General features: G+C 37.1%; 2 protein-coding genes across 6 annotated transcripts in view; one reads left to right on the top strand and one right to left on the bottom strand.

The window, feature by feature from the left end:
- Positions 1–848: 848 nt before the first annotated feature.
- Positions 849–14,478, top strand: LYSMD3 (LysM domain containing 3). The gene is made up of 3 exons (XM_027606290.2): positions 849–1,086; positions 4,825–5,087; positions 10,406–14,478. The coding sequence occupies exons 2-3, from the start codon at positions 4,833–4,835 to the stop codon at positions 11,066–11,068; spliced, it is 918 nt and encodes a 305-aa protein (XP_027462091.1). The 5' UTR covers positions 849–1,086; positions 4,825–4,832; the 3' UTR covers positions 11,069–14,478.
- Positions 14,479–14,554: 76 nt separating this feature from the next.
- The window catches only part of POLR3G (RNA polymerase III subunit G), a 99,058-nt gene continuing 89,484 nt past the window's right edge, over positions 14,555–24,128 (bottom strand). For all 5 annotated transcript variants that reach the window (XM_027604829.1, XM_027604824.1, XM_027604825.1 and 2 more), the window contains 2 exons: positions 22,706–22,849; positions 14,555–17,431 (listed from right to left, as the gene is read on the bottom strand). In XM_027604829.1, coding sequence (XP_027460630.1) covers positions 17,345–17,431; positions 22,706–22,849 — 231 coding nt within the window. In that variant the 3' untranslated portion in view covers positions 14,555–17,344. The remainder of the gene's footprint in view (positions 17,432–22,705; positions 22,850–24,128) is intronic.

Below are 24,128 nucleotides of genomic sequence, written 5' to 3'. Positions count from 1 at the left end.
ATATATGAAGTCATGAGTTTGTTATCTAACAAACTTATCTCACAGACCCTAACAGTGACTACCAGTGACTTTCGGTTAATTTTCAAAACCGTGAGTTAGTGCAGCGTTGGTGGTATAGTGGTGAGCATAGCCGCCTTCCAAAACCAAGTGAATTAACAATTTGTAGACAGCCTTGTCTCCTTGGGAATAGGAAGCCTGAGAACCAAAGCCCGAGGGCAAAAATTTCCCAGGGCCTTACTCTAGGTGGCTCACTTTCCTCACCTATAAACAGAAAGACAAGCAACCGTACCCCGCCAGCCAAGGACTTCTTTCCAGTATTTTGCCTCTTCTGCAAGTCTAGAAGCTTCAGCAGGAAAACTAATAAGCACAGTACAATTTGCTAAAACATGGATGTCAACACTGAGCTTCTGGGCGTCCTTCTCCACCCTACAGAAACCTCCAGATGCAAAGCAAGAAGAAATGTACAACAGCCCCCGTGAAATCCTTAAGAACCTCCCTCCTCCCGACCCCCCACCGCCGTGTATTTTCTAGATAGTCGGCCAACACTGTGTGGACGAAGGACAAAGGTGCAACCCGCCAGGCGCTCTGGAGCGCGGGGTTAGACCCCGAACCTCGTCCTCCGAACTATTCCCCCGGGGATGAAGGGGCGGGGCAGAGGGGGAGGAGACAGGAGTGGGGCTGGAACTCGGACCCCCGCCAGCGGGCCCTGACGGCATCCCTGCGCCTGCGCTCCTGGCGTGGGCCAGTGGTTGGGAAGCTCCCGGGTCTGGTCTCCACCTCGCGTTCCCGCCCTCTGCCTCCTTCCCCGCCCCTTCCCACCTCCGCCCTCCTCTTCCTCCCCCACTCCTTCCCACCTCCGCCCACTTGACGCGATGACGCACGGTAGGTTTGCGGACGTGGCGGCGGCGCACGGCCCAGAAGGCGGAGACGTTGGCGGCGGTGGCGGGGGCGGGGGCGGTGGCGGTGCCGGCGGAGGAGGGGGACTGCCAAAATCGGAGCGTTGGCCATGAATTTGCCTGGGACAGGAGCCGCGGCGGCGGACCTGGCAGCCGGCTTCTTGTTGCGTCCTCGCTGCTGACAGAACAGGTAAAGATGGCGGCGAGAGATGGGGGGGGTGTCCCCGTCCCGGCCGGCGGGATCGGGCCCTAGCTCTGCCCTCGCTGGAGATGGCGGGGAGCCATCGGCCGCAGGTGTAGCCGGGGCTGCCGGGCAGGGCTCGGATCCCGGCCTGCATGGAGACCCCGAGGCAGGGGAGACCTTCGCGACCAAGCCCACTGAAGCCCCTCGTTACAATCTCGGGGAAACTGAGGCTTAGAGGAAGGACTCCTACCTGCCACATTCCCAGATCAACGCATTTACAACCTAAGCACTATATTTTCCCCACAACTTACTGTGTTGAGTAAATGCTGACGGCTTCTCGTCAGCACTGTCCACCATGTGATGGTGTAACATAAAAATCCGAGATCATTGCAGGGAATAAACAGGGAAATGAAAAAAAAACTAGGTGTGTGGAATGGAGAGGGAGGGAATTTTTAAGTTTTTAAAACTTGAATTGGCCCTGGCGGATACAGTCCCTGTGAGATTGTCTTAGTGCTGAACTAGCTTGTGCCCTATGGCCCTTTTATTGCTCTTGCTTAAGGAGAGGCAAAGCGAAACACCCAACAACAGTTTCTACAAATTATGAAGGTGTTTGGGAAACCATTTTCAGTTACAGAGTGAGCTGATGAACGCCTTAACAACGTATCCATTGGTAATTTTTGCGACTCTTTGTAATCTAGATATGCAAGCTTTTTTCAATTTTCTTAAGAGGGTATTCGTGCTTTTTCCCTACTCTAAGAATTAAGACAGGTTGAAGAAAATGAGCCAGATGACTTGAATACAATGTACTTTCTAATCTGTATGGTTGGCTTAGATAATTATCTGCTTGAGTCTAGCTTTCCACTTCGACTGGAGGCACAACCAATTCTTGATTATTCAAAAACAATATCCAGTTTGTGGTATTCTTCTGCCTCCATTTCATTACACAGGAGAGTGAAAAGATAGTGAGATGAAGTTCTACTCTTTAAGTGTTATTTAGCAATGTACCATGGAGAAGGTTTGACATAAATATGTGAAATGGCTTTGGGCATTGTTCCGTGAATTTCAGCTGTTCTAAGCCAGTTTGGGATTCTAAGAACAAGTTATTAGGGGAAAAAAGTCTAAATGGGTAAGTATAGCCACATGTAAATTGCTGTATATTAAGTGGTTCTTAACTTTTTAAAACCTGGACCCCTTCTGAGAACAGGAAAACAAATACCCCCCCAGAAAAATGTACATAAGTATAAAATTTTGCCCACAACTCCACAGGATTCACAGACATTTCCTACACTAAAAATACAAGATAGAAAAGACTTGGTTAAATAAGTGGAAATAAAACTGTTATCTATTTAAGTTGAAGGTGAGATACTTTTTCAACTTTTTGAGAATTAAAAATAAAGCATCCTTAATTTATTATGGTATTAAAACAAGATTAACCTTTAAACTTCTTAGAGTTGTCACTTGGTTAGAACTCCATGAAGGAATAGGTGTGCCCAGGACTTCAAAACTGCTTTAGAGATAAAAAATGTGAAGGGGCCCCAGGGTGGTTCAGTCGGTTAAGCGTCTGCCTTCGGCTCAGGTCATGATCTCAGGGTCCTGGGATTGAGCCCCGCATCGGGCTCTGTGCTCAGCAGGGAGCCTGCTTCTCCCTCTCCCTCTGCGTGACTGCCTACTTGTGATCTCGCTCTCTGTCAAATAAATTAAAAAAATCTTTAGAGATGAAAAATGTGGATAGCTTTCTTTAGTTTGGTGGCTGTGAATTGAGGAATCACAGTTCATGGTAATAAATAGTAGCACCCTAAGGGGTGGGGATGGGTGAAATAGTTTGCTTAATAAATAGTTATTAGTTATCTATGTTATCCTAATAGAAAAACCCTTGAGTTTTTAAAGCATTGCAAGTGTTGCTGTAGAGCAGGGTCAGAAACTGGTTTTCAGGGGTTGGATTCAATGATATGAAATAGTTCATAAATGATACGTATGTGCCTACACGCAGAACGTAATCTGTTGTCATCCATATTACAAATTCAGACTTTTTGGGGGGGTTTATGTTTGTTTTCTCTTTTTCACTTGGTATTTGTAGCATTTACAACTGAACTAAGTCCTTCTTTAAGACAGCATTTGAGGGATGCCTGGGTGGGTGGTTCAGTCAGTTAAGCAGACTGCCTTCGGCTCAGGTCATGATCACAGGGTCCTGGGATCGAGTCCTGCATCGGGCTCCTTGTTCAGTGGAGAACTTGCTTCTCCCTCTGCCTGCCACTCCCCCTGCTTGTGCTCTCTCTCTCTGACAAATAAAATCTTTAAAAAAACGATGCCATTTGGGTTTGTCTTCCATGACACAGTGTTTTGATGGTTTCTTCCTCTTCTGTATATCTCTTTCTAGCTTCTTTGCAGGCTGATTTTCCTTCACTGATACCAAATGTAGCAGTTCTTCAAGGCTCAGTCTTGGCCCCTTATGCTATATTTTCTTTAGGTAATCTCATCTATACCAACACAGTTTGTTTCTATCTATGCACGTGAGCTGTGAAATTATATTTCTAACCCTTTCTGAATTTGCCTATATAACCCATTTGGCTATTTGACATTCTTTGGGGCTCTCTTAGAGGAATTTATAATCATAGTCCAGCACCCCTCCCCCCGCTTTTCTTCCAGTGTTCCATATTTTAGAGAACGGCATCACCATTTACTCAAGTGATGCAAATCAGAAATCTTGACATGATCCTTAACTTCCTTCCTCTCTTCATATCTCAGTCACAGTATGAAGTCTTAAATATTTTATCTCCAAAATGCCTTTTAGTACTTGTCTACTTCTTTCCATCTTTCTCAATAACTGAAAGCGATCTATCCTTTCATATGTAAACAATTAATATGAAGCTAGCACTGGGAATGTGGAATTAGTTTTTATATGTTTTTGTTTTGTTTTTAAAGAGAACAGGTCAACTTGAAGGTGAATGGAGAGGGCATATGCAAGTAAACAAAAAGTATTCATTGATGTATGCTTTTAACTTAAGTCAGTGTTCAGTCTTAGAGTGTCTTTTCTGAAGTAGAAATGAATGTAGTGACCTAAAATCTCTTAAGTCTTTATGGACCATAAATTGAGTTGGACGAGGACTTTGATAAAGATTGGTGAAAAGCTTCTAAGGAATAAGAATCCCTGGTTTAGGGCAAAATTACGACCTATATAGAAGCCACATACTGTACTAAATATAAATACTGAGGTAAAAAAAAATAATGAAGTCATTGTGATGGAGGGAGGTAGAGAGGTAGTACAAAAGATATTTTAATACCACATGCACTTAAAATGCAGAACAAGCCAGAATATTTAGATTCATTAAAGTGTTGTGTTTGTACATATAAAACATATACTTTGAGTCCATCAGAACTATAAATTATACATATACAATCACAGGTTTTTAATACATAATACAAAAAATATTTCCTAATTTTATTCATATACTCAGAATAAGTGGAGCTTAGTTTTTTGACCTTAAAAAAATAGCAATTTACTTTTTTGAAAATGTTTATCACCCCCACATTTTGTGATACATGGCCTATAAGAATGGATTAGCTCTTCCTCCTGTCCCGTTGCCTCTGCCGCTGATACGTTAATTGCACTTTAACATCTGTAAAACTTCAACCTAAATTTTTAAATAACTAAAATCATTTTTTTTAAGTGTCCTGAATATAAGATTCATGTAACTCGGGTAAGTGGATCAGGTACATTCCAAAGTTTTCTTCTTTCCTCCTCAGATTTTGACATGGCAGGGAGACATCAGAATCGTAGTTTTCCTCTTCCAGGAGTTCATTCAAGTGGTCAAGTACATGTATTTGGAAATTGTACAGACAGTGATGTGTTGGAGGAGGATACTGAAGTGTATGAGCTTCGATCCAGAGGAAAAGAGAAAATCCGAAGAAGTACATCAAGAGATAGACTTGATGACATTATAGTACTAACAAAAGATATACAGGAAGGAGATACTTTAAATGCGATAGCCCTTCAGTACTGTTGTACGGTAAGTTTTCATTTGATTTTGCATAATGCTGTCCAAAATAATTTGTTCATTAGCACAAACTGAAATAAGTTCTGTGCTCTTTTTCTCTTCTTTTTCCCTTTCTTTCCATAGAAATCTGTATTATGTTGGTAGCTGTTAACTTTTTACACTTTTAAGTGAATACTTGAATTTCTGTTTATTTCTAAATCCATGATTCTGTTTTTAGTATTGAAAACACCCAAATGTGTTATCTTTTCTGCTTACTCAAGTTGTAAAAGAATATAGAAATATATAAAGAAAAATTTTTCTCTGCCTCAACTTCCTGAAATAACACACTTTGGTGTGTTTTTTTCCATACCTTTTTTGTGCTTATAAAAACACTGTACATATGGGGTGCCTGGGGGGCTCAGTCAGTTAAGCATCTGCCTTTGGCTTTGGTCATGATCTCAGAGTCCTGGGATTGGGACTCCCCTGCAACAGGCTCCCTGCTCGGGGGAGTCTGCTTCTCCCTCTTCCTCTCCCTCTGCCTGTCTCCCTGCCTGTGCTCTCTCACATGCTGTCTCTCTCTGTCAAATAAATGAAATCTTAAAAAAAATATATACACATATATGTGATACATAAATATATATTATACATAAAATACTTGGGGTGTTAGTGATTTTGTGTTCCTGTTTTTTAAAAGCTTTTATTTTTATTTGAGAGAGAGACAGAGCATGAGCAGGGGGCAGGAGGCAGAGGGAGAACCGACTGAGCCACCCAGGCACCCTTGGTGATTTTGTTTTTAAAAATTGGTTTAGGGGCTCCTGGGTGGCTCAGGTGATTGAGCGTCTGCCTTCGGCTCAGGTCATGATCTCCACATCCTGGGATCGAGCCGCATCGGGCTCCCTGCTCAGCGGGGGAGTCTGCTTCTCCCTCTCCCTCTGCCCCTCCCCCTGATTGTGCGCACGCTCTCTCTCTCTCTCAAATGAATAGTCTTTAAAAAAAATGAAAATAAAAAAATAAAAATTTGTTTATACTATGCCTGTTATGCTTCAAGTTGCCTTTTTCATTTTCTTAGTATATCATCCCTCATTGTCTTACAGATCTAACTCATTTTATATAGCTATCTAGTATTGCATAGTAGGGATGTGCTGTAATTATTAAGCCGTTCTCCTATCACATAGTCAGGATTTTCTCCCATGTGTTGAATTGTGTCGTGAATATCATCACAACTATATCTTTAAACGGTGGTACCTTTATTTCTGTGGAAGATTCCCAGAAGCAGGATTGATAGATAGAAGGAAAGGTATATTTTTTATTTTAATAATATTAAACTCTGCTTAAACCGGTTTTATATCTGTATCACTATGTCCATCTTGCCTCCTTAGCATGGAATCTTTTCATGTGAACACATTGATCCAGAAACCGTTAGAACATTTTTCAAACTTTTTGTTCTCATACTCCCAGTAGAATTTTGAAATGTATGTATTGTGTATCTCCTTGCACATTTTAAAGTGAGCTTAAATACTTGCTAATGACTTAAAGGATATAATTTCCAGAACGTTGTCAATATTGATATTTAAAAATATGACTGTTAGAATACTCTTTATATGCACTAAAAAAAAATATATTTATTTTAGAGTGCACAAGTGGGGGGGAGGGGCGGAGGAAGAGGAAGAGGGAGAACCTTCAGACTTGCCCCTGAATGGAGCCCAGAGCCTGAAGCCGGACATGGGGCTCTATCTCATGACCCATGAGATCATGACCAGCACCAAAAGCAGGAGTCAGATGTTCAACTGACTGAGCCACCCAGACGCCCCATATGTGCTTTTTTAAGAGTGAAATTTTTATCTTTCCTTTTTCTCTTTGATTAATGTTTTCATCCTCCCCCACAGTCTTTTATGTTTTTGTACTTGAAAGCCTTTTATTGGTTACCTATTATAGTTCTCTGCAATAGAAACATACATATTTATAAATTTATTTATACAAATATGTGTAAATTTAAATTGAATTTTAAAAAAATTTCCTATGACCATGAAGTTCTGTGTATTATTTTTCTCTGAATAATTACTGCACTTCAGTTGATCAAAACAGATATGACAAATTTTTATTTGAAAATTTAATAAAGTATTTTATTGAAACACATTTCTTGATGAGGTAAGAAGAGCTGGATTTGGTTTTTTTTTTTTTTTTGCAACTTGCTCAAGTATGGCAACACTATCTATTATTAGGTCATAATAGTTGTGTGATAGCCATGTGTGTAAATAACCACGTGAGTACATGTTTGTAGAGACGTTACAGAATGTGCTTTAGAAAGTAGAGAAGTAAGTTACAGAATGTGCTTTAGAAAGTTGACAGAAAGTAATCAAGATTAAAAATTAGGGGGAAAGCTAAAATTATCAAGGTGGAGGTCCAGAAGAAGAGTGTGGTCAGGTAGTTTTGTTAGAGAAAGACATGGGTTTTCCTTAAAGAACCTGATACATTGTCTTAGAAAAAGAGAAATTTGAAATGCCATCTGAATGATTAAAAATAGGTCATATTTCCAATGAGGTGAAAAGGAAAAAGTATATGACTGTATGAGTATATGAGGAGAAAGGTATACGACAGTGATGTGGAAGGAGAAGATAAGGGGAACAACAGACGAAATTTAATAGGTGTTCCACAAATGAGTGGCATAGACTAATGGGAAGAAGCACATTGAGATAACTGAGAAGTTTGATCTATGTAGTAAGAACACCATTCTAAGGTTTTAAGGAGTGCTGCAAAATGGTAGGGAAACCTGCCTGGTGAGTTGGAGGGGACCCAGTGAGGACGTTAGTGGAATAATTCAAGTGAAGATCAGGGTTTAGACTAAAATATGTGTAGTAAGGCTAGAGAAGTTTACAGAAAATCATTGGGGGGTATTCACAAGATGTGTCAGCTGATACCTCATTTTAAAATGAAGAATGATGAAAGAGCAGTTAGCTAACATTAGAGGAAAGAAGGCATTGTCCACAGTAGGGAAAATTGATATAATAGATTTAGGGAGTTCAGCAATGTTCCCTTTTGCCAGGAGCTCAACCAGCAAAAAGGATGATCCTTACAACAGGATTTATCACTTTAAAAATTGAGTACTTAGTGCTGTATTCCTCTTATAAATACTTAGTTTTAAAAATTACTAAAAATACGCCTGTCATAAAACAGTGACAAGAGGACAAAGTCCAAGGTTGGAATCCTAAATGCAACCAACGAAGTTAGTATAAAAGAAAATACAGGGATATTCAGAGTGAGAACCAAGGTAGACTACTAAAACTTGGAAGCCTGGTTCAGAAAGAGTATGGAGTAGTTATTAGTCAGAATAGACAATACCAAACAAATGAACATTTAAAGAGAATAGGGTCAGACTTTGGGGTTTGTCAATGAATCTTCATTTGCCTTAAGAAAAAAAGTCTTGAGGTTGTAAAACTTGAAAGCACCCTTTTCTTTACTGTCTCATCTAGTTACTCCTTAGCCCTCTCACCATCCTCCTCCCACACATACACTTCCAGGGAACTGATTTTTCCAGGAATTCTCATTCTTCAGTGGACTTGATCAGAAATCTGCAGTTTATCAGTTCACTACTCCTAAAAACCCTCTTTGTTTGACCTCCTTGATTTTGCATCTTTCTGATTTTTCTATTAATATTATACCAAATATATTAAATATAAATATTAAATGTTATAGTTTTTATAACACACTATATATCGCTATTCTAAATGCTCATGTGTTTTAATTTATTAATCTTTGCAAAACCCTATATGGTAGGTAGTGTTACTACTGTCATTTTACATATGTAGAAATTGAATTGCAGAGAGATTAAACAACTTGCCCCAAATCATATAGCTTGAAAATTGTCAGAGCTGTCCTTCAAACCCAGATAGTCCATATTTTTAACCACCATCATGTATTGCTTTCTTGGCCACTCTTTTTTTCTTTTTCTTTTTCCTTTTTAAATTTTATTTTAAAGTAATCTCTGTACCCAACATGGGGCTCAAACTCACAACCCTGAGATGAAGGGTCATACACTTTCCTTTTTAAACCAGCCAGGCGCCCCTTAGCCACTCTTTCTTAATCTCCTTTGTAGATTTTCCTATTCAATATATCCCTCAAATGTTGGCATTTCTCAGAGATCTTTCATATGTCACCTTTTTCTCCCAGCCTTTTTTAGAGAATCTGTCTACTCTTGTGACTTCAATTACCATTTTTGCTGGTAATCCACAAATCTGTATTTCTACCTGAGATCATTCCTCCAAATTTCAGACATATCTATTAACTGTCTGTTGGATAGCTTCTACTTAAAAATTTCAGTCACCTCAAAGTCAACATGTATAAAATCTGTGTTTATTTTCTTTTCTCCCTCTAGCGTGTTCCGTATCTTAGGAAATGATATCATTTTCCATTGAGTTGACCAAGCCAGAAAAGTTTTATCCTAGACCCACTTTGCCTCTCTGACATCAATCAGGTGATAAATGATCAGGGCTTAGGTTAAAGCACTGATAGAAATCATGAATGGGATTGATCACTTAAAGATGGTGGGAAAGCCTATCATTATAATTGGTAATCTGAGGAACACTCCCATGCTCTCCCTCTTGACAGTGGCAGATGGATAGGATATGCAGACAGTTTGAGAACCATATAATCTATAGGGAAAGCTTATAAATAATGACTGATCTTGGGGGTCATTGAACAATGAATGAACACAGAAGTTTGGAAAAAATGTCATCAGAAGACAAGTGAGGGAGATAAATTATGTTACCAATTCTAAGGTGCATGTTTTTTTTCACACATTTTAACATCTTTGAAATTGGAATGGTGGTATTCTCAGTATTTGGTTTTTTCCGGGGTTTTTTTTTTCCTTAATGATATGTAAAATAATGGCACATCTTAGAGTTGATGGCATCTGAATTTTGATAAAATACGGTAGTTTTAGTTGGGTAAGTTGACATTTGCCTACACTTTAATTGCCAGACTGGAAGAAAGAAATATTTGTAATCATTCCTTCCCAAATTGTCTACAAACAACAGAAAGCGTGATATTTGTGTATGATGTACAAAGAGAAATATCAAAGGATCCCAGAATCTACCTAAATACCTAATATTAGTGTTAATAATACATGGGTGATAGTAAAAAGTAATTAGTGATTTCCCAAGACTGGTAGATCAAAAGTGATGTAGAACTGTCATCCACAAAATAAAATCTCTCTGGGTGTGATAACTTAATACTGCTAATAATTAAGCTCAACTTTTTTTTTTCCCCCTTCCAAAAGTAACTGGGATGAATGACTATTACCTCTTTTGATGGAGAATTCAGTTGAATGTTGCTTTTTTCTTTTTTTTTAACAGGTAGCAGATATCAAGAGGGTTAACAATCTCATCAGTGACCAAGACTTTTTTGCCCTTAGGTCTATCAAAATTCCAGTTAAAAAGTTTAGTTCATTGACTGAAACACTTTATCCTCCAAAAGGAAGACAGGCTTCACGTCCTTCATCTATCCAGTATGTTCCAGAACAACAGGAAATTTTGCCAGCTAACAATTCTCTTTCTTCCACTGAGTCAGCTGATAACTTTTTAAAAGAAGTAGATCGAGACATAGAAGAAATAGTAAAATGTACAGACACCAAAAGAGAGAACCTTAATGAGGTGGTATCTGCTTTAACAGCACAACAAATACGTTTTGAACCTGATAACAAAAACATTCAACGTAAGGATCCTTATTATGGAGCAGACTGGGGAATAGGGTGGTGGACAGCTGTAGTGATAATGTTGATAGTAGGTATAATAACGCCAGTATTTTATTTGCTGTATTATGAAATTTTAGCTAAAGTGGATGTTAGTCACCATTCAACAATGGATTCTTCACATTTGCATTCAGGAGTGACACCCCCATCACAACAGAGAGAAGTGGAAAATGGAATTGGTCCAACTAAAGGAATACCCTTTGGCCAACATGATCATAAACTACATCATCAAGATTCTCAGTCACCTGCTGCTCAACACAAAACATAGCAGTTAGCTCATAATTACGGTGTTAATGATCATGTGTATCTGGAGTGTGGTGAATCAATTACCTTCAATAACCACTTTAAAGGCAGAAGTTAGGGAGACTGAAGATGCTCTTGTTTTTCACCCTTCTTTTTGGAGCCAGTTGCAAATAGATTGAGTATAAATTCCTACAGTTGCTAGTTGTTGATATTGAGAGTTGTAAATCTATATCTTGTATCAGTGCTTAAAGCAAAAATGAATTTAAATATGGGTCTAGGAAGTTCTTAACTTGGAAAATGCATCATTTTTCTTATTCAAGCCTGGTTATGTTTAAATTTTATTTTTCAAGTAATTATTTTTTGGTTTAAGGTTATTGTTAAATATATTAAGCAAAATAAAATTTATAAGCCCCCAAAATAATGTGTTATGGTTAGGAAGTTGCCAATTGGTCACTAGAACACTGGATTAGGTCAAGACCTAAAAGTAATCTTTGTCTCTTAAAGCTCGCTGCCTCTGCTTTCTGTTTTTTAAGTGATTATATTTGCCTCTGTTATTTGAAAGCACTTTTGTAATTCTTTAATGAAAAGTGTTATATGAATTAGCATTATTTAGGAAATAAATCCTTACATACTGTGATAATTTGTTACTGTGTTACATGCAGTAACATGCCTTAATTACATTTAATGCCTTATAATATTACTTTAAGCTAATACAATTTTTAGAATTCAAGTTAAGGATTATTTCAGATGGTCCAATTTATGTGGCCTATGAAAGATTCAGGCCATACAAATTCGTCTCCACCTTCACTATCAAGTGAAACTTCATAGGGTTAAAACAGATTTGTGGCTGCCTCAGGTCTTCAGGAGAAAGTGGTTCTTTAAGCAAAAGCAAAGGTACAAGAGACCTTTTGTATTAACAATAACAGACAAATTATTTATTGATCTGTTAACCTATATTTTTCAAAGAGAAAATGTCCAACTTAGACCTTTTTTTCCCTCTGAACTATAGCATCAAATTGGGGAACAGAGGCCACAGGTGTGTGGATCAGCTGAAAGGGCTTGATAGTGCTACTTCCTAAGATTTGCTGGGGATCAGACAGTCTGGCTAAATAAGCATCATTTGCATACTGATTTCCATCATTTAATTTCTTCGAGTATGTGTTTTAAAAATGTAAGCAAATGATTCATTAGAAGAAAGATTTGGTGGAGTCTGGATTGCCTGTTTGTGTATAATAAAGTATGTACCTTAAGTTATACAATACCACCTCATTTTCTGGGCATTATTTCCTAATTTTTAATGTTTCGGGTTTTGATCAGTCATTTTGTATTTCCAACTCCAATACTGATTTAATAAAAAGGGGGGGATGAATAAGTACATATGGTAAATGAGGTTTCGTGTATACTTTCAGGAGCAAAGTATCATAAGAAACAGGACAAAGAAGTCAAAAACATTAAAGCCCTTGCATGTATCTGAGGACCTTAGACAATGAAAAGTGTTAATATGGAAGTTGTAGCAAAATCATTTTTTGAGTAAATCTTTTAGTTTGGAATTTTAAAAACTGTCTTAATGTGCCTTGGCATGTTGGAAAAAAGGTATGATCTTTCTAATTTACACTCAGTGTTAACTTTGTCAGTTTACATTGTATTTATTATGCCTGCTGAAAAATCAAGTTTTAGGGAAGGAAAATGATTGGATTATTTTAGGGTAGAATGAAGAACTTTGTTTACATCAAATTGATGAAGTAACAGTCAGTGATTCCTTTTTGCTAGTGCTACTTTGAAATTGTGATAGGTCTGAGTTCCAAAATAAGTACCTTAAAGTAGTGAAGTGTACTATGTATTTGATTAAAAACCATTTTTGTCTTGCAGTGTGTCCTCTTTCGCAAAGGAAATATAAAATCCTTATGACACAATCAGGCAGTTTCCTTTTTCTATATATTTTAATTCTATATATGTCATATATAGAATTTTAGATTCTAATTTATAATGGTCATTTAGAAAAAAATTTCCTAAGCATTTAATAGATCTAGAATAATTTTACCTTTTAAAAAGTACTAATATACATCAAAATTTGTAGCAAATAATTACTTTGTAAAACTTAATGAGTTATTATTTGATATTGTGCATTTTAATTGTGTTGAAATCCTTATTTGAATTTACTTGGATGCTTTATATTAGAAGGTATATGTTATATATATGCTAACAATTGTGAATCATAGCATTTGGTTCACTTAAAAACTTGGGAGTTGTAAGTGAAGAAAAATTTGCTATTTTTAGGGCAGATTATCTTTTTTAAGGATGGGTACAAATGGTTAAGGTTGTTTTGAACTATTGAATGACATTTAAAGCTTTTGCCATCCTACTCCTAGAAAATTATGGGATTCATCTCTTCAAAAGATAGGTTAAAATGGATTATATAGTCTGCTGACCACATTAGAATTAGAAAGAAGACTAATGTGAAATGAACTTTTCCAAAGGACTTTGTGTTTTTTAAAGCTTTTCTTTTTCTGAACTCTACTTGCTTGTTCAGCAAAAATTCTTTAAATGAACCACTACTTACTAATTAGTTCTTTTTAAGGTATCTATTTCTAAAATTACCTAGTTGGGAATATGAAGGATGTTTCAGAAATATCATGAAGCAAGGATCCAGTCAAAGCGTTACAGGGTAAAGGTGGAGTTTTTAGAAGTCTGTTTTGAAATGGTGCATTATGATCGGTATCATTCTTATTTTGAATTACAACAACGTTGCTCAGGAAATCAGTATTTTTCTTCCAAGTATGTGCATATTGCACTGTTAGATCATAGAAATATCTGAATGCTTTATTTAATTCTTTTTATGTATGCAGATACTATAAATCTTTTAATGTATTTTATACAAAGGCAAAATGGAATTGTAGAACAATGTTAGCATGTACATCTGTAAAACTGGTTTTTAAAACTTTGTCCTTATTTTTCATATTTTAAAAGATATGCAAAATGTAATAAAGTTTCTATTTTATTATTCAGTCTAAAATGGAAGCTGAATTTAATTGAATAAAAGCAAAACTTTTTCCTCTTTTAAACTATTTGATGTAGAGATAACTATGTAAGGTAGATAGAATTGCCAAAGGTTTACCAATTCATATTTCCCCCTTGTTATACAGAAAATCCACTGGATTATTTATAGGAGATAAATGAAAACAAATTTCAGATGGGTGTTCTTTGGATGTTCTTCGGTATCAGGGAAGACGACTTTAAAAGGCATGGTCCATGGCTGCTTAGCAAGTTGTCGGTCACATATTTAGCAAAATGCTCTATATGTAAATTTTATCATGAAACAAACTTTCCACTTCAAAGATATTTTTCAAAATTACCGGCAGCAAAAAGAACTGAAAAAGTTTTTGAAGTTTTTATTTATTTAATGGAGGAATTGTGATATAATTATTTTTTTTCCTTAAAATTGTATTTAAACTCATTTTTTAATAAGTTGTGTTTTTTAAAAGATTTTATTTATTTGAGAGAGAGCAAGAGAGGGAACACAAGCAGGGGGAGAGGGAGAAGGAGAAGCAGGCTTCCCGATGAGCAGGGAGTCCCTTGCGGGGCTTGATCCCAGGATCCCGGGATCATGAACTGAGCCACCCAGGCGCCCTTAATAATAAGTTTTTACTAACTCCAGAGCCTTTAAGCATATGGAGGCAAAGCCATGACACTGTACATCTGAATGTGGTAGGGATGGAAAGGTTAACAGGATCTTCCAAATTTCTTAGCATTCTCTTGTATCCACTGTTAAGTCAGTCCCCGATACCAGTGATCATACTAATATTACACTGTCTGCCAAATCTCTTAATTTGTTAACATGACTTTAACCATCTAGAGTTTTCTTTTGTGGGTGGTTTATTGAAGAATATTTGGTAACTGTCATACTTGCTCAATAAATAACAGTTACTTTACTATGTAAAATCTGTATTAACAAATCTGTTTTCTCAAACATATTTAAGTAGGTTCAAAATAAACCATGTTTATATAAAACAAAAGGACACAACTTTGTTTTGTAAGAATTTAATGTGTAAACAGGAAAATAAGCATTATAGCAACAAAACAGTTTGGCCTGTTAATACAGCAATTGTAAAGACACTTCACCAACAAGTACTTTTTTATGTGCAGGAGGCTATCTCTGCATTAAAGTTTTCCTTCTTATGGAATAACTAACTTCACAGTGTCTGAGATTTTAAGCCAGAAAGACAAGATTCATGCTGGTAAAGCAACGGGTAAATACTCCCTGTCTTCAACAGTTAGTCTACTTTAAACTTATAAAAAGATCTTCCAAAGGGGGAAGACTGCGCTTAAGGCAGATGGCTCGGGCCTCCTGAAGCAAATCCCTGCCCAAAGGGGCTATCTTACCATCTGCTGGACTAAAACTGGAGGCAAAATTGAAAGCTAGGAAAATAAATACCTGTATCTTCAGTGCATCTGACCAATTCACAGGGTTATCTGCAGATTTATACCGAAGCAAGTAAATAGAACCATTGAGATCAGATTTCTGTAAATTAAATGGTATTTGGCTAAGGTACTAAGGAGGTGAGAATAAAACATCAAGTGTTTTATTTAACAATCCCAAGTGACTTTATTTGACCATTAAAATTAGAAACTTTATGTGAGTTTCTACTTTAAGTCCAGTAGATTGTTGTTTTAATGTGGACTTTTTTTGTTTTCCATTTAGAATGTTTAAAATTTCCCAGAAGCTAATTTCAACAAATAATTTACATATGATCGACACACTGAACTAACAATGGTCTTCACACCCACCTTGAATAATCTGAGGAGGTATTGAAAGTGATGTTTTTCCTGAGAAAGTCATGTTACAAAATGGCACAAGACATAAATTTTCTCCAATCCTTCCCTCCAGAATACAAGATGGGAAAATCAGGTTATAATATAGTTTGTGAGGAAAACATGCTTGTTTTTCAGAACTTTTGTTTTCAACCACTTAATGAAGCTACCATTTTTTAGAGGGTGAGAACCAAATTTAAATTAAGTGATCATTTCTATAAGGTATGAATGAATATGCATGGCAAATTTTGGTTGGTGTGTAAGCAATGTTTATAGACAATAGTTTACAGGTGAAGACACTAAGGCACAGAAAACCAAGCTCATTTTCAAGGTTGAGTCTATAGTAAAGGTAGAAACAAAATCTAGGGCTTTGATTCTCAAGGTTAGAAGGTAATGGGTAATGTCTTCTCCAAAGGGAACAATTACCGTCTTTATTCTTTTTGGTAGGGAATATTAAATCATTTAAAAATATACAATATGAATTCCCTTGAAAATCTTTGGCATTTGTGTGTCTTTGGAGCCTGGGGGTTTTAGGTATTTTCCCTGCCAAAATATAAAAAGGCAGGGGAGCTAGTTTTTAATCAAAACAAAAAAGATTAATCTTAATTTTAAAATGACCTGAGTTTTATTCTCCATTGTTATATAAATCAATTGGATGACTATGAGTCCTGTGAAATTTAACAACGGCCACTACACCGCACAGATTTCGTACACATGCATTCTGCAGTGAGATTTATGACTAGAACTTTCTTTACACTTTAGGTATCTAATTTTTCATAAACTATTCAAAGATATCAAACAACTACAGTGAGATGATTATATGTTAAGTGGTATTGAGTTGGCTCCAAGTTCAAGTATTTTTAGTATTCATCCCAGGTTTTTGTACAGGCTGAGATGTGAGTTGGGAAATTCATACAGTTCAGAATGGGGCATTTTTCCCTGGATGTTTTTGATCACAAAACTTCCAATCTCATAAAATATGCAATTCTAAGAGCTCAGGTAGGTTTTTGCAGTCATTTATAATGCAGCACAGAACATACCATGCGAAAGTAAAAGATAAAATTATTTTCAAGTTTGTTTCTAAAGTGCTCTTTGTGCAGTATTATTATATCAACTTTCAGATTACAGAAATCCACTATAATGACTAGTAATAGTTTTACAACAGATCGAGTTCAACAAGAGTAATTTGTTCAAGTATGAATACATAGATTAAAAAATGCAAAAACTCTAGGCACATTGAAATCCAAATGATACAAGAAAAATCCACTTGAATACATAAGACAGATGACAGGGGTGTTGAAAAGGAATGTCAGAGTATCAGAGACTGATTGGAAAGGTAACTAGTATGTAAACTCAAAGTGGTCTTGAATATTTTGACAGCAAGTATTTGTCCAACAAAAGAACAAAAATATAATATTCCTTATCAGAATAGAAAACAAGTCCAAATGTTCAGAAGTGGTATCATAAAGATATTTTGGGAGAAATTTCATAGCTAATAGGTTGCTTCATCCATGTTGTCGTCACTGTCTGCACCAAAATCATCTCCATCTTCAAAGTATGAATTAATGTAGTCATTTTCCTAAGTGAAATGATATATTCCTCAGTAAACATTAAAACGAATGAGTAGTAAGATTATTAAAAAATATGTAGGCTGTCCCTTTAAAGGTATAAATATCAAGTAATAAGAAAACATAGCAGGCTTTTGAAAAGTCTCTATTTCATCTGCTTAGAAAATACATTAGTTTTCATTTTCATCTACCTGTGCTGCTTTCCACAAGGCCATCACCTCCTACTATTTTCAGGCACCCACTTGTTAAGAGAAAAAGAAGCAATGTCCATGACACATTAGTAGAATGATCCATCAAATTCATTACACCTTAGTAGGATGATCCATGGTCTAGTCAGCTAAACCACTAAACACTTACTCCAAACAAATGTACAGACACTCAAGAAACAAAGCCAATTTACAATAACATTCATTAAACTACACCAGAACTGAGGTTTTCAGTCACTATGTGTAACTGAGCAGAAGTAGAGGGATTTTTGCTTCCTGTCAAAAAACAGGCCTCAAGATACCAAATCTCCTTGAGGTTAAGAGGAATTAAGCTCCTGGGAACATTTCAATTATCAAGACTGGGGAAGATTTATCCATGTAAATAATTCCTGATATTTCTGTGCTTTCTATCAAAAATTAAAAAATCCATTTTGGATACGGAATAAAGGAATTTATGTGCGTTATTAACTAATTGCAGTGTATGGGCTGTATCTGAATTTTGACTGGAATGAACAATAAAACTTTGAGAATTAAAAATATTTGAATATTGGCTTAATATTAGGAATTATATTTCATTATGTTAGGTGTAATAATAATATTGTGATGTTAAAGAGCCCTTATTTTTTAGTACATACTGAAATATTTATGTATGAAATGATACAACGCCTGGGGTTTGCTTTATAATAATCCAAGGCAGATGGGAAATGGAAGTGGGGGGATAGGAATGGATTGGGTAAATAAATGAGTGGTTGAAAGATTGGCTATAAATTGATGATTGTTAAAACTGGGTGATAAGGGGCACCTGGGTGGCTCAGTTGGTTAAGCGACTGCCTTCGGCTCAGGTCATGATCCTGGAGTCCCAGGATCGAGTCCCGCTTTGGGCTCCCTGCTCGGCAGGGAGTCTGCTTCTCCCTCTGACCCTCTTCTCTCTCATGCTATCTCTCATTCTCTCTCTCTCAAATAAATAAATAAAATCTTTAAAAAAAAAAACTGGGTGATGAGTTCATGGGTGTTTATTTTACTTGTCACTAGATTTTTGTATTTCATTGAAATCCACCATAAAAAAATTAATCTCTACATCTCCACTCTCTATAGCAGGAGTTATGACAGAGTAAGAAGTAGAGACTGTTCTCAAAAGAAGGTCACCTGGATATCAGCTTTTTTAGTATCTTAATGGCGGGATTTTTTTTACATATAAATTTATATAAATAATGCAAGATAACTTGTATTATTCAGATATTTATTTCCTTACTTTATCTTCCCTAACACTGTTAAGTTTTTGTATCCCGTAAGTTTCCATAGCATCCCCAGGAAGATGGCCTGGTTTCTCTGGTGCCAAGAAATCCAATAACGTCTGGAAGCCTGGCTGAAGCCTTGCGGCTAGTGTACAGGGGAGGGGTGCATGGGTGAGAGTTCAAATGAGACCACCTTGTAAATGAGTTGGAAGGGATACTTCACTATTTTAAATCGAGCATCTGCAACTTATGCTTTGCTTTAGACACGAACACTTCCAAGTACATTCAGTGATTCACCTTAGGTAATTTTGTGATGTTAATAATCTTGATACGAGTACAAAGTGAGAACTTGTTGAAATTGATGGCTTAAATGGTTCTTGGCTTTCACTTGTTTTTTCTTTAATTACAATATTCAAAAGAGGGAAGGAAGAAAAATTCTGCATTTCTTTAATTTTACAAAGAGGTGTTACCTAGATAATTTGCTCCATTTACTCTTCAAAAATAATGCTTATCAAATCCTCAATATGTCAAGTTAATTAACAGGATTTTTTTCATTAATTAATTGCTAAAAAGAGCTAAGAGTATGACTTGAAATCTAGAAAGTCTTTAACTGAGCTCCCCTCTTCATCCCTCACCCAGACTATACTCAAACATGTATCCTTTCTCTACTAAAGTGGAAAGTTTTTTTTTTTTTTACTGTACTTATATAAACTGTGTTTAGTACTCTGCTAAAGCCTCACACAGAATTCTGAAATTATTAGAATCCTGATGTTTGTTATTCTTATTAGGGATGATCGTAATTTCAGCAGAGCTCACCTCGAGCAGATTTTATAAAGAGAGCATTCCAAAAGCTGATCTTGTCTAGAAAACAGGCCACTACCCACTCAAAGATAATAGCACGCCACAATCCCCAAGACCAGTTGTGACAACCAAAAATGTCTCCAGATATTAGCAAATATAACTTGGAGGGCAAAATCACCACTGGTTGAGAATGACTGGTTCATAGCAACAAGATTTCAAACGTGATTTAACCATGGTTCCTTCTAATCCAAGGAACTGAGCTTTCTAAAATACAAATATGTTAAAACTACTCCACTGCTTTAACCCTTCAAAGGCTACCTGCAGCACTCAGGAAAAAGTAGTATTGCTCAGCCTGGTATTTAAGACCCTATATATTTGTCTCTTCAGCTTCATCTCTCCACGGACCACCGCCCTACACTCTGAGTCAGCCATATTGACTTATCTGGTCAATTACACTATCAGGCTACCCTCTCATCATGTGCAAGCCTTCTCCACCCTCTTTCCTCTATCTGCAAGTCCCCTCCAGTCCATTGCTCATCTTGATCTGATTAAGTCTTCAGATTGTCTTCTTTGAGATAATCTTCTTTCATATCACTCAAATGGAGTTTGGTGCCCCTCTTACATACCAACTATGGCATTCTGTACTATGTTATACCATAGCATTATTCAGTGTATTGTAACTGTCTCCCCTCTTGTGTGTTTCCCCACTACACCAATATCCTTGATGAGAGAACTGCATCTTATCTTGATATTCCCCTTGCCTAGTACAATTCCAAGCATATGCGTGGTGTACAATTACTATACAGTGAATGAAAAAAATAAGGAGTAATAGGTATTTATAGGGCAACTACAATTTTGGATAGGGATGTAATCAGGGAGATTGTAGAGAGAAAAGGAAATCCAAGGGAAGAAGTCTGAAGAACACCGACATTTAAAGATTAGAAAGAAGAGAAGAACTCAAAAGAGACCATGAAAAGCTATCAGAAATAGGAGAAACACAAGAAGGGTTGTGTCACAAAAACCAAGAAAAGCAACATTTGCCTATGTCCTGGCATATAGTTGATGCCATAATTGCCTTAAATTGTTGAATTTAAATAAAGGAAATATTTTAATAATGAAGTTGTGAGCAGTGTTAAATGTTGCAGAAAAGTGAAATAAGGCCTCAAATTAATCTATTGGTGAACTTGGTGGCAATAGTTTCAATCGCACATAGGTGGCAATCAGATGAAAAGAACTAAAGGGTGGAGGGTGGGGGGGGGAGGGCGTGAAGCAAAGCCAGCTAAACAGCTTTCCAGGAGACAGCGGGACACTTCGAAGGGATGTGGGGAGCATACTTTACAATGAGAGATGAGCATGTTTTAATGCATGAGTGGAAGAGAAGAGTAGGAAAAGAGATTGAAAATACGAAAAGGGAAAGGACATAAGGATTACGGACCCCCAAGAGGCAGGACAATTAGCCCCAAACACAATGAAGGCTATTTCTTCCACTGGGAGGAAAAAAAAAAAAAAAAAAGAGGAGGAGGAAAGACATTTCGTTTGAAGGCAGAGGACATGAAATTAAGGGAGTTTCTTCTTGATGCTTCATTTTCTGTATGAAGGGGTTATCATCTGCTAAGAGTAAAAGGAAAGGAGTCAAGGAGAGGGGCTAAGAAGAAAAGAGATGACCCAAAATAACTGCTGTGGACAGATGACTTGACAAAAAACACAGAGACCATGTGAGCCAGCAAAAAGAGGCTAATGAATGTTGCTTCAGTGGCATCAATTTCTGAAAAGCTCAACAGGTGGCCTGGAGGGAAAAGGGGAGATAGTGGAACTGATCAAAGGTTACCTTGATCTCAAGTGTGTGCTGGGACGACAAGGGACAAGGGCAATGGCAAGAAAGCAGTTAAAGGGCAAGCAAGGGTCGAGGCCCCTCAGGGAAGCAAATTAAGACAGGGAACCAGTAAAGGAGAAATAGAGAATCAGGGGTCCAGCAGTCTCAATCACGTCAGAGTGCAGGAATAAAAAAAGTGAATGATCTGGAAAGAAAGCTGGACACAATGTATATTTTTAATTTTAAAATGTTTAAAAGTTATCTGGAAGAATAAAGAATACTCAGGAAAATCCTTCCCTAGAAATAACAAATAATCCGAAGCTTCTATTAACGGGAACAGCAGAGTGATGGTTCAAAACCAGGTCCCAGAAATACATCTAAGTAGAAGTGGAAATCTAAAAGCTGATACAGGGGAATTGCAAATCAATGAAGAAAGCAAATTATTTAATAAATGAGGTTAGCAGCTGGCTAACCATTTGGAAATAGACAAAAATGGATCCATACCTCTCTCTTTACACCAATATAAATTCCAAAACAATCCAAAATTTAATGTAAACGAGTTAAAGCATATAATAAAACTTCATTGTTATAGCAGTTTCAGGTAAAGAAAAGATTCAGCGTCATGTGGGAAGCTGAAATGGAGTGAAGACAAAGTTCACTGCTATGGCAAAGAAACTCCCAGCATAGGGTTACTGCATGAGGTGTATACTAAGTCCCAAAAATGCTGTGACCAACAAAGTTACCCTGCTCAAAAACACCCTGATTGGCTCTAGCTTATTTTGAAATGCACCATGTTTCTAGAAGTTAGAAATCCCAGATCCAAACCACTAAGTCCTAACTCAGTCAGATACTGGAGATTAGATCATCACTGTTCTCTGGCAGTGTCCACGTGCACTTTGGGATTTGAAACATGATGGTATGGCAGGGATTGCCTCTTCAGACCCTAAATGACTAAGTCCTTAATTACAGTAATGGCAGATCAAAAATTTTAGGTAATCTGATCGATTTGCTTCACTTGTGGACTTCCACTTACAAAGTTGTCTATCAAGTTACTCTTACCTCCTAGATTCATTTTGGTATCATTTCAATGCTCTAGTAATCCTCCTGACACTAAGGAACTGATACCAGTGATAATGATATATCCCAACTGGGTTTTGGTTTGTTATTTTAATTATATAGCATAGATCTGGTTCCTTATTAGATAACCCTTCAACTTAGTAACGTCATTACCTCTTCTTGCTCTTCTTCATCATATTCCTCTTGTTCTGCGGCGTCGTCGTCCTCCTCGTCGCCTTCTTGATTTTTCTCCTTGCCTCCTTCTTTCTCTTCATTTTCCTCATCTGATTTTTCACCATCACCTCTCTTTTCCAATTCCTGGCATAAATGAACTTCATTAATTTAAATGGAAACCATTAGACTTTGACTCCCCGCTTAGCCTCAAGAAAACACAGTTACCCATCACCTCATTCTAATCCTCCAGGCCACTACCTGGGAAGCTGTGAGTTCATGCAACAAAGGAGGACCTCTCTGTCCTGTCACTATACTAGTATTTTCATTGAGTTTGTTACTTTATAACTGGGTCTCAGGGATGGCTTGGTATCAGCTCTAAGCACAACGCTTTATTTTTATGGTTTGTATCCTACCTCCTTCTAAAATACTGAATTGATTCAGTTCATAGACAGAAACTTTCAGAATGCCATTTTGTTATCTCTCCAACATGAAAGGAGAAAAGAGAATGTAATGGTAACATTTCAAAAATGTCTATGTTGTATTTATTTATTTATTGTTTAAAGTAAGTTCTATACCCAATATGGGACTTGAACTCACCACCCTGACATCAAGAGTTGCATGCTCTACCAACTGAGCCAGCAAGGTGCCCCTATGTTAATACTCATAATTAAAGCACAGGATCACTTTAGCTAAGATATGATTATTCTTAAACAATAATCAGAACATTAATTCATATGGCTGCAAATGCTCCATCGTATTATTTTTGCTTTGTAGATTACATATAGAGAGAAAACACATTTTGTATTTGGAGTGACTACAATTTAGCTATTCCTTTACTGGCTCTTAAGTATTTATTTTTATTTATTTTTCCCCATTTTTTTCTATTATGCTATGTTAATCACCATACATTACATCATTAGTTTTGGATGTAGTGTTCCATGATTCATTGTTTGCGTATAACACCCAGTGCTCCATTCAGTACGTGCCCTCTTTAATACCCATCACCAGGCTAACCCAACCCCCCACCGCCTTCCCCTCTAGAACCCTCAGTTTGTTTATCAGAGTCCATAGTCTCTCATGGTTCGTCTCCCCCTCCGATTAAAATCCCTTTAATTATATTCAAGTTTGAATTTAAGGAAATCAAAGGCAATAAAGACACTACATCAGCCAGATTCAATTTCTAATCAAAATTCAAATTCTGGGGTGCCTGGGTGGCTCAGTCAGTTAAGCGTCTGCCTTTGGCTCAGGTCATGATCCCAGGGTCCTGGGACTGAGCCCCCCATCAGGCTCCTTGCTCAGCGGGAAGCCTGCTTCTCCCTCTCCCTTGGCAGCTCCCCCTGCTTGTGCTTTCTCTCTTTCTGTCAAATAAACAAATAAAATCTTAAAAAAAATTCAAATTCCACCTTTTTTTACCTCATCCCAC

The sequence above is a fragment of the Zalophus californianus genome, chromosome 5, assembly GCF_009762305.2.
Source record: "Zalophus californianus isolate mZalCal1 chromosome 5, mZalCal1.pri.v2, whole genome shotgun sequence".
Classification (NCBI taxonomy): domain Eukaryota; kingdom Metazoa; phylum Chordata; class Mammalia; order Carnivora; family Otariidae; genus Zalophus; species Zalophus californianus.
Note: the sequence above shows the minus strand (reverse complement) of the source record. Positions and strands in the feature narration are given on the sequence as shown.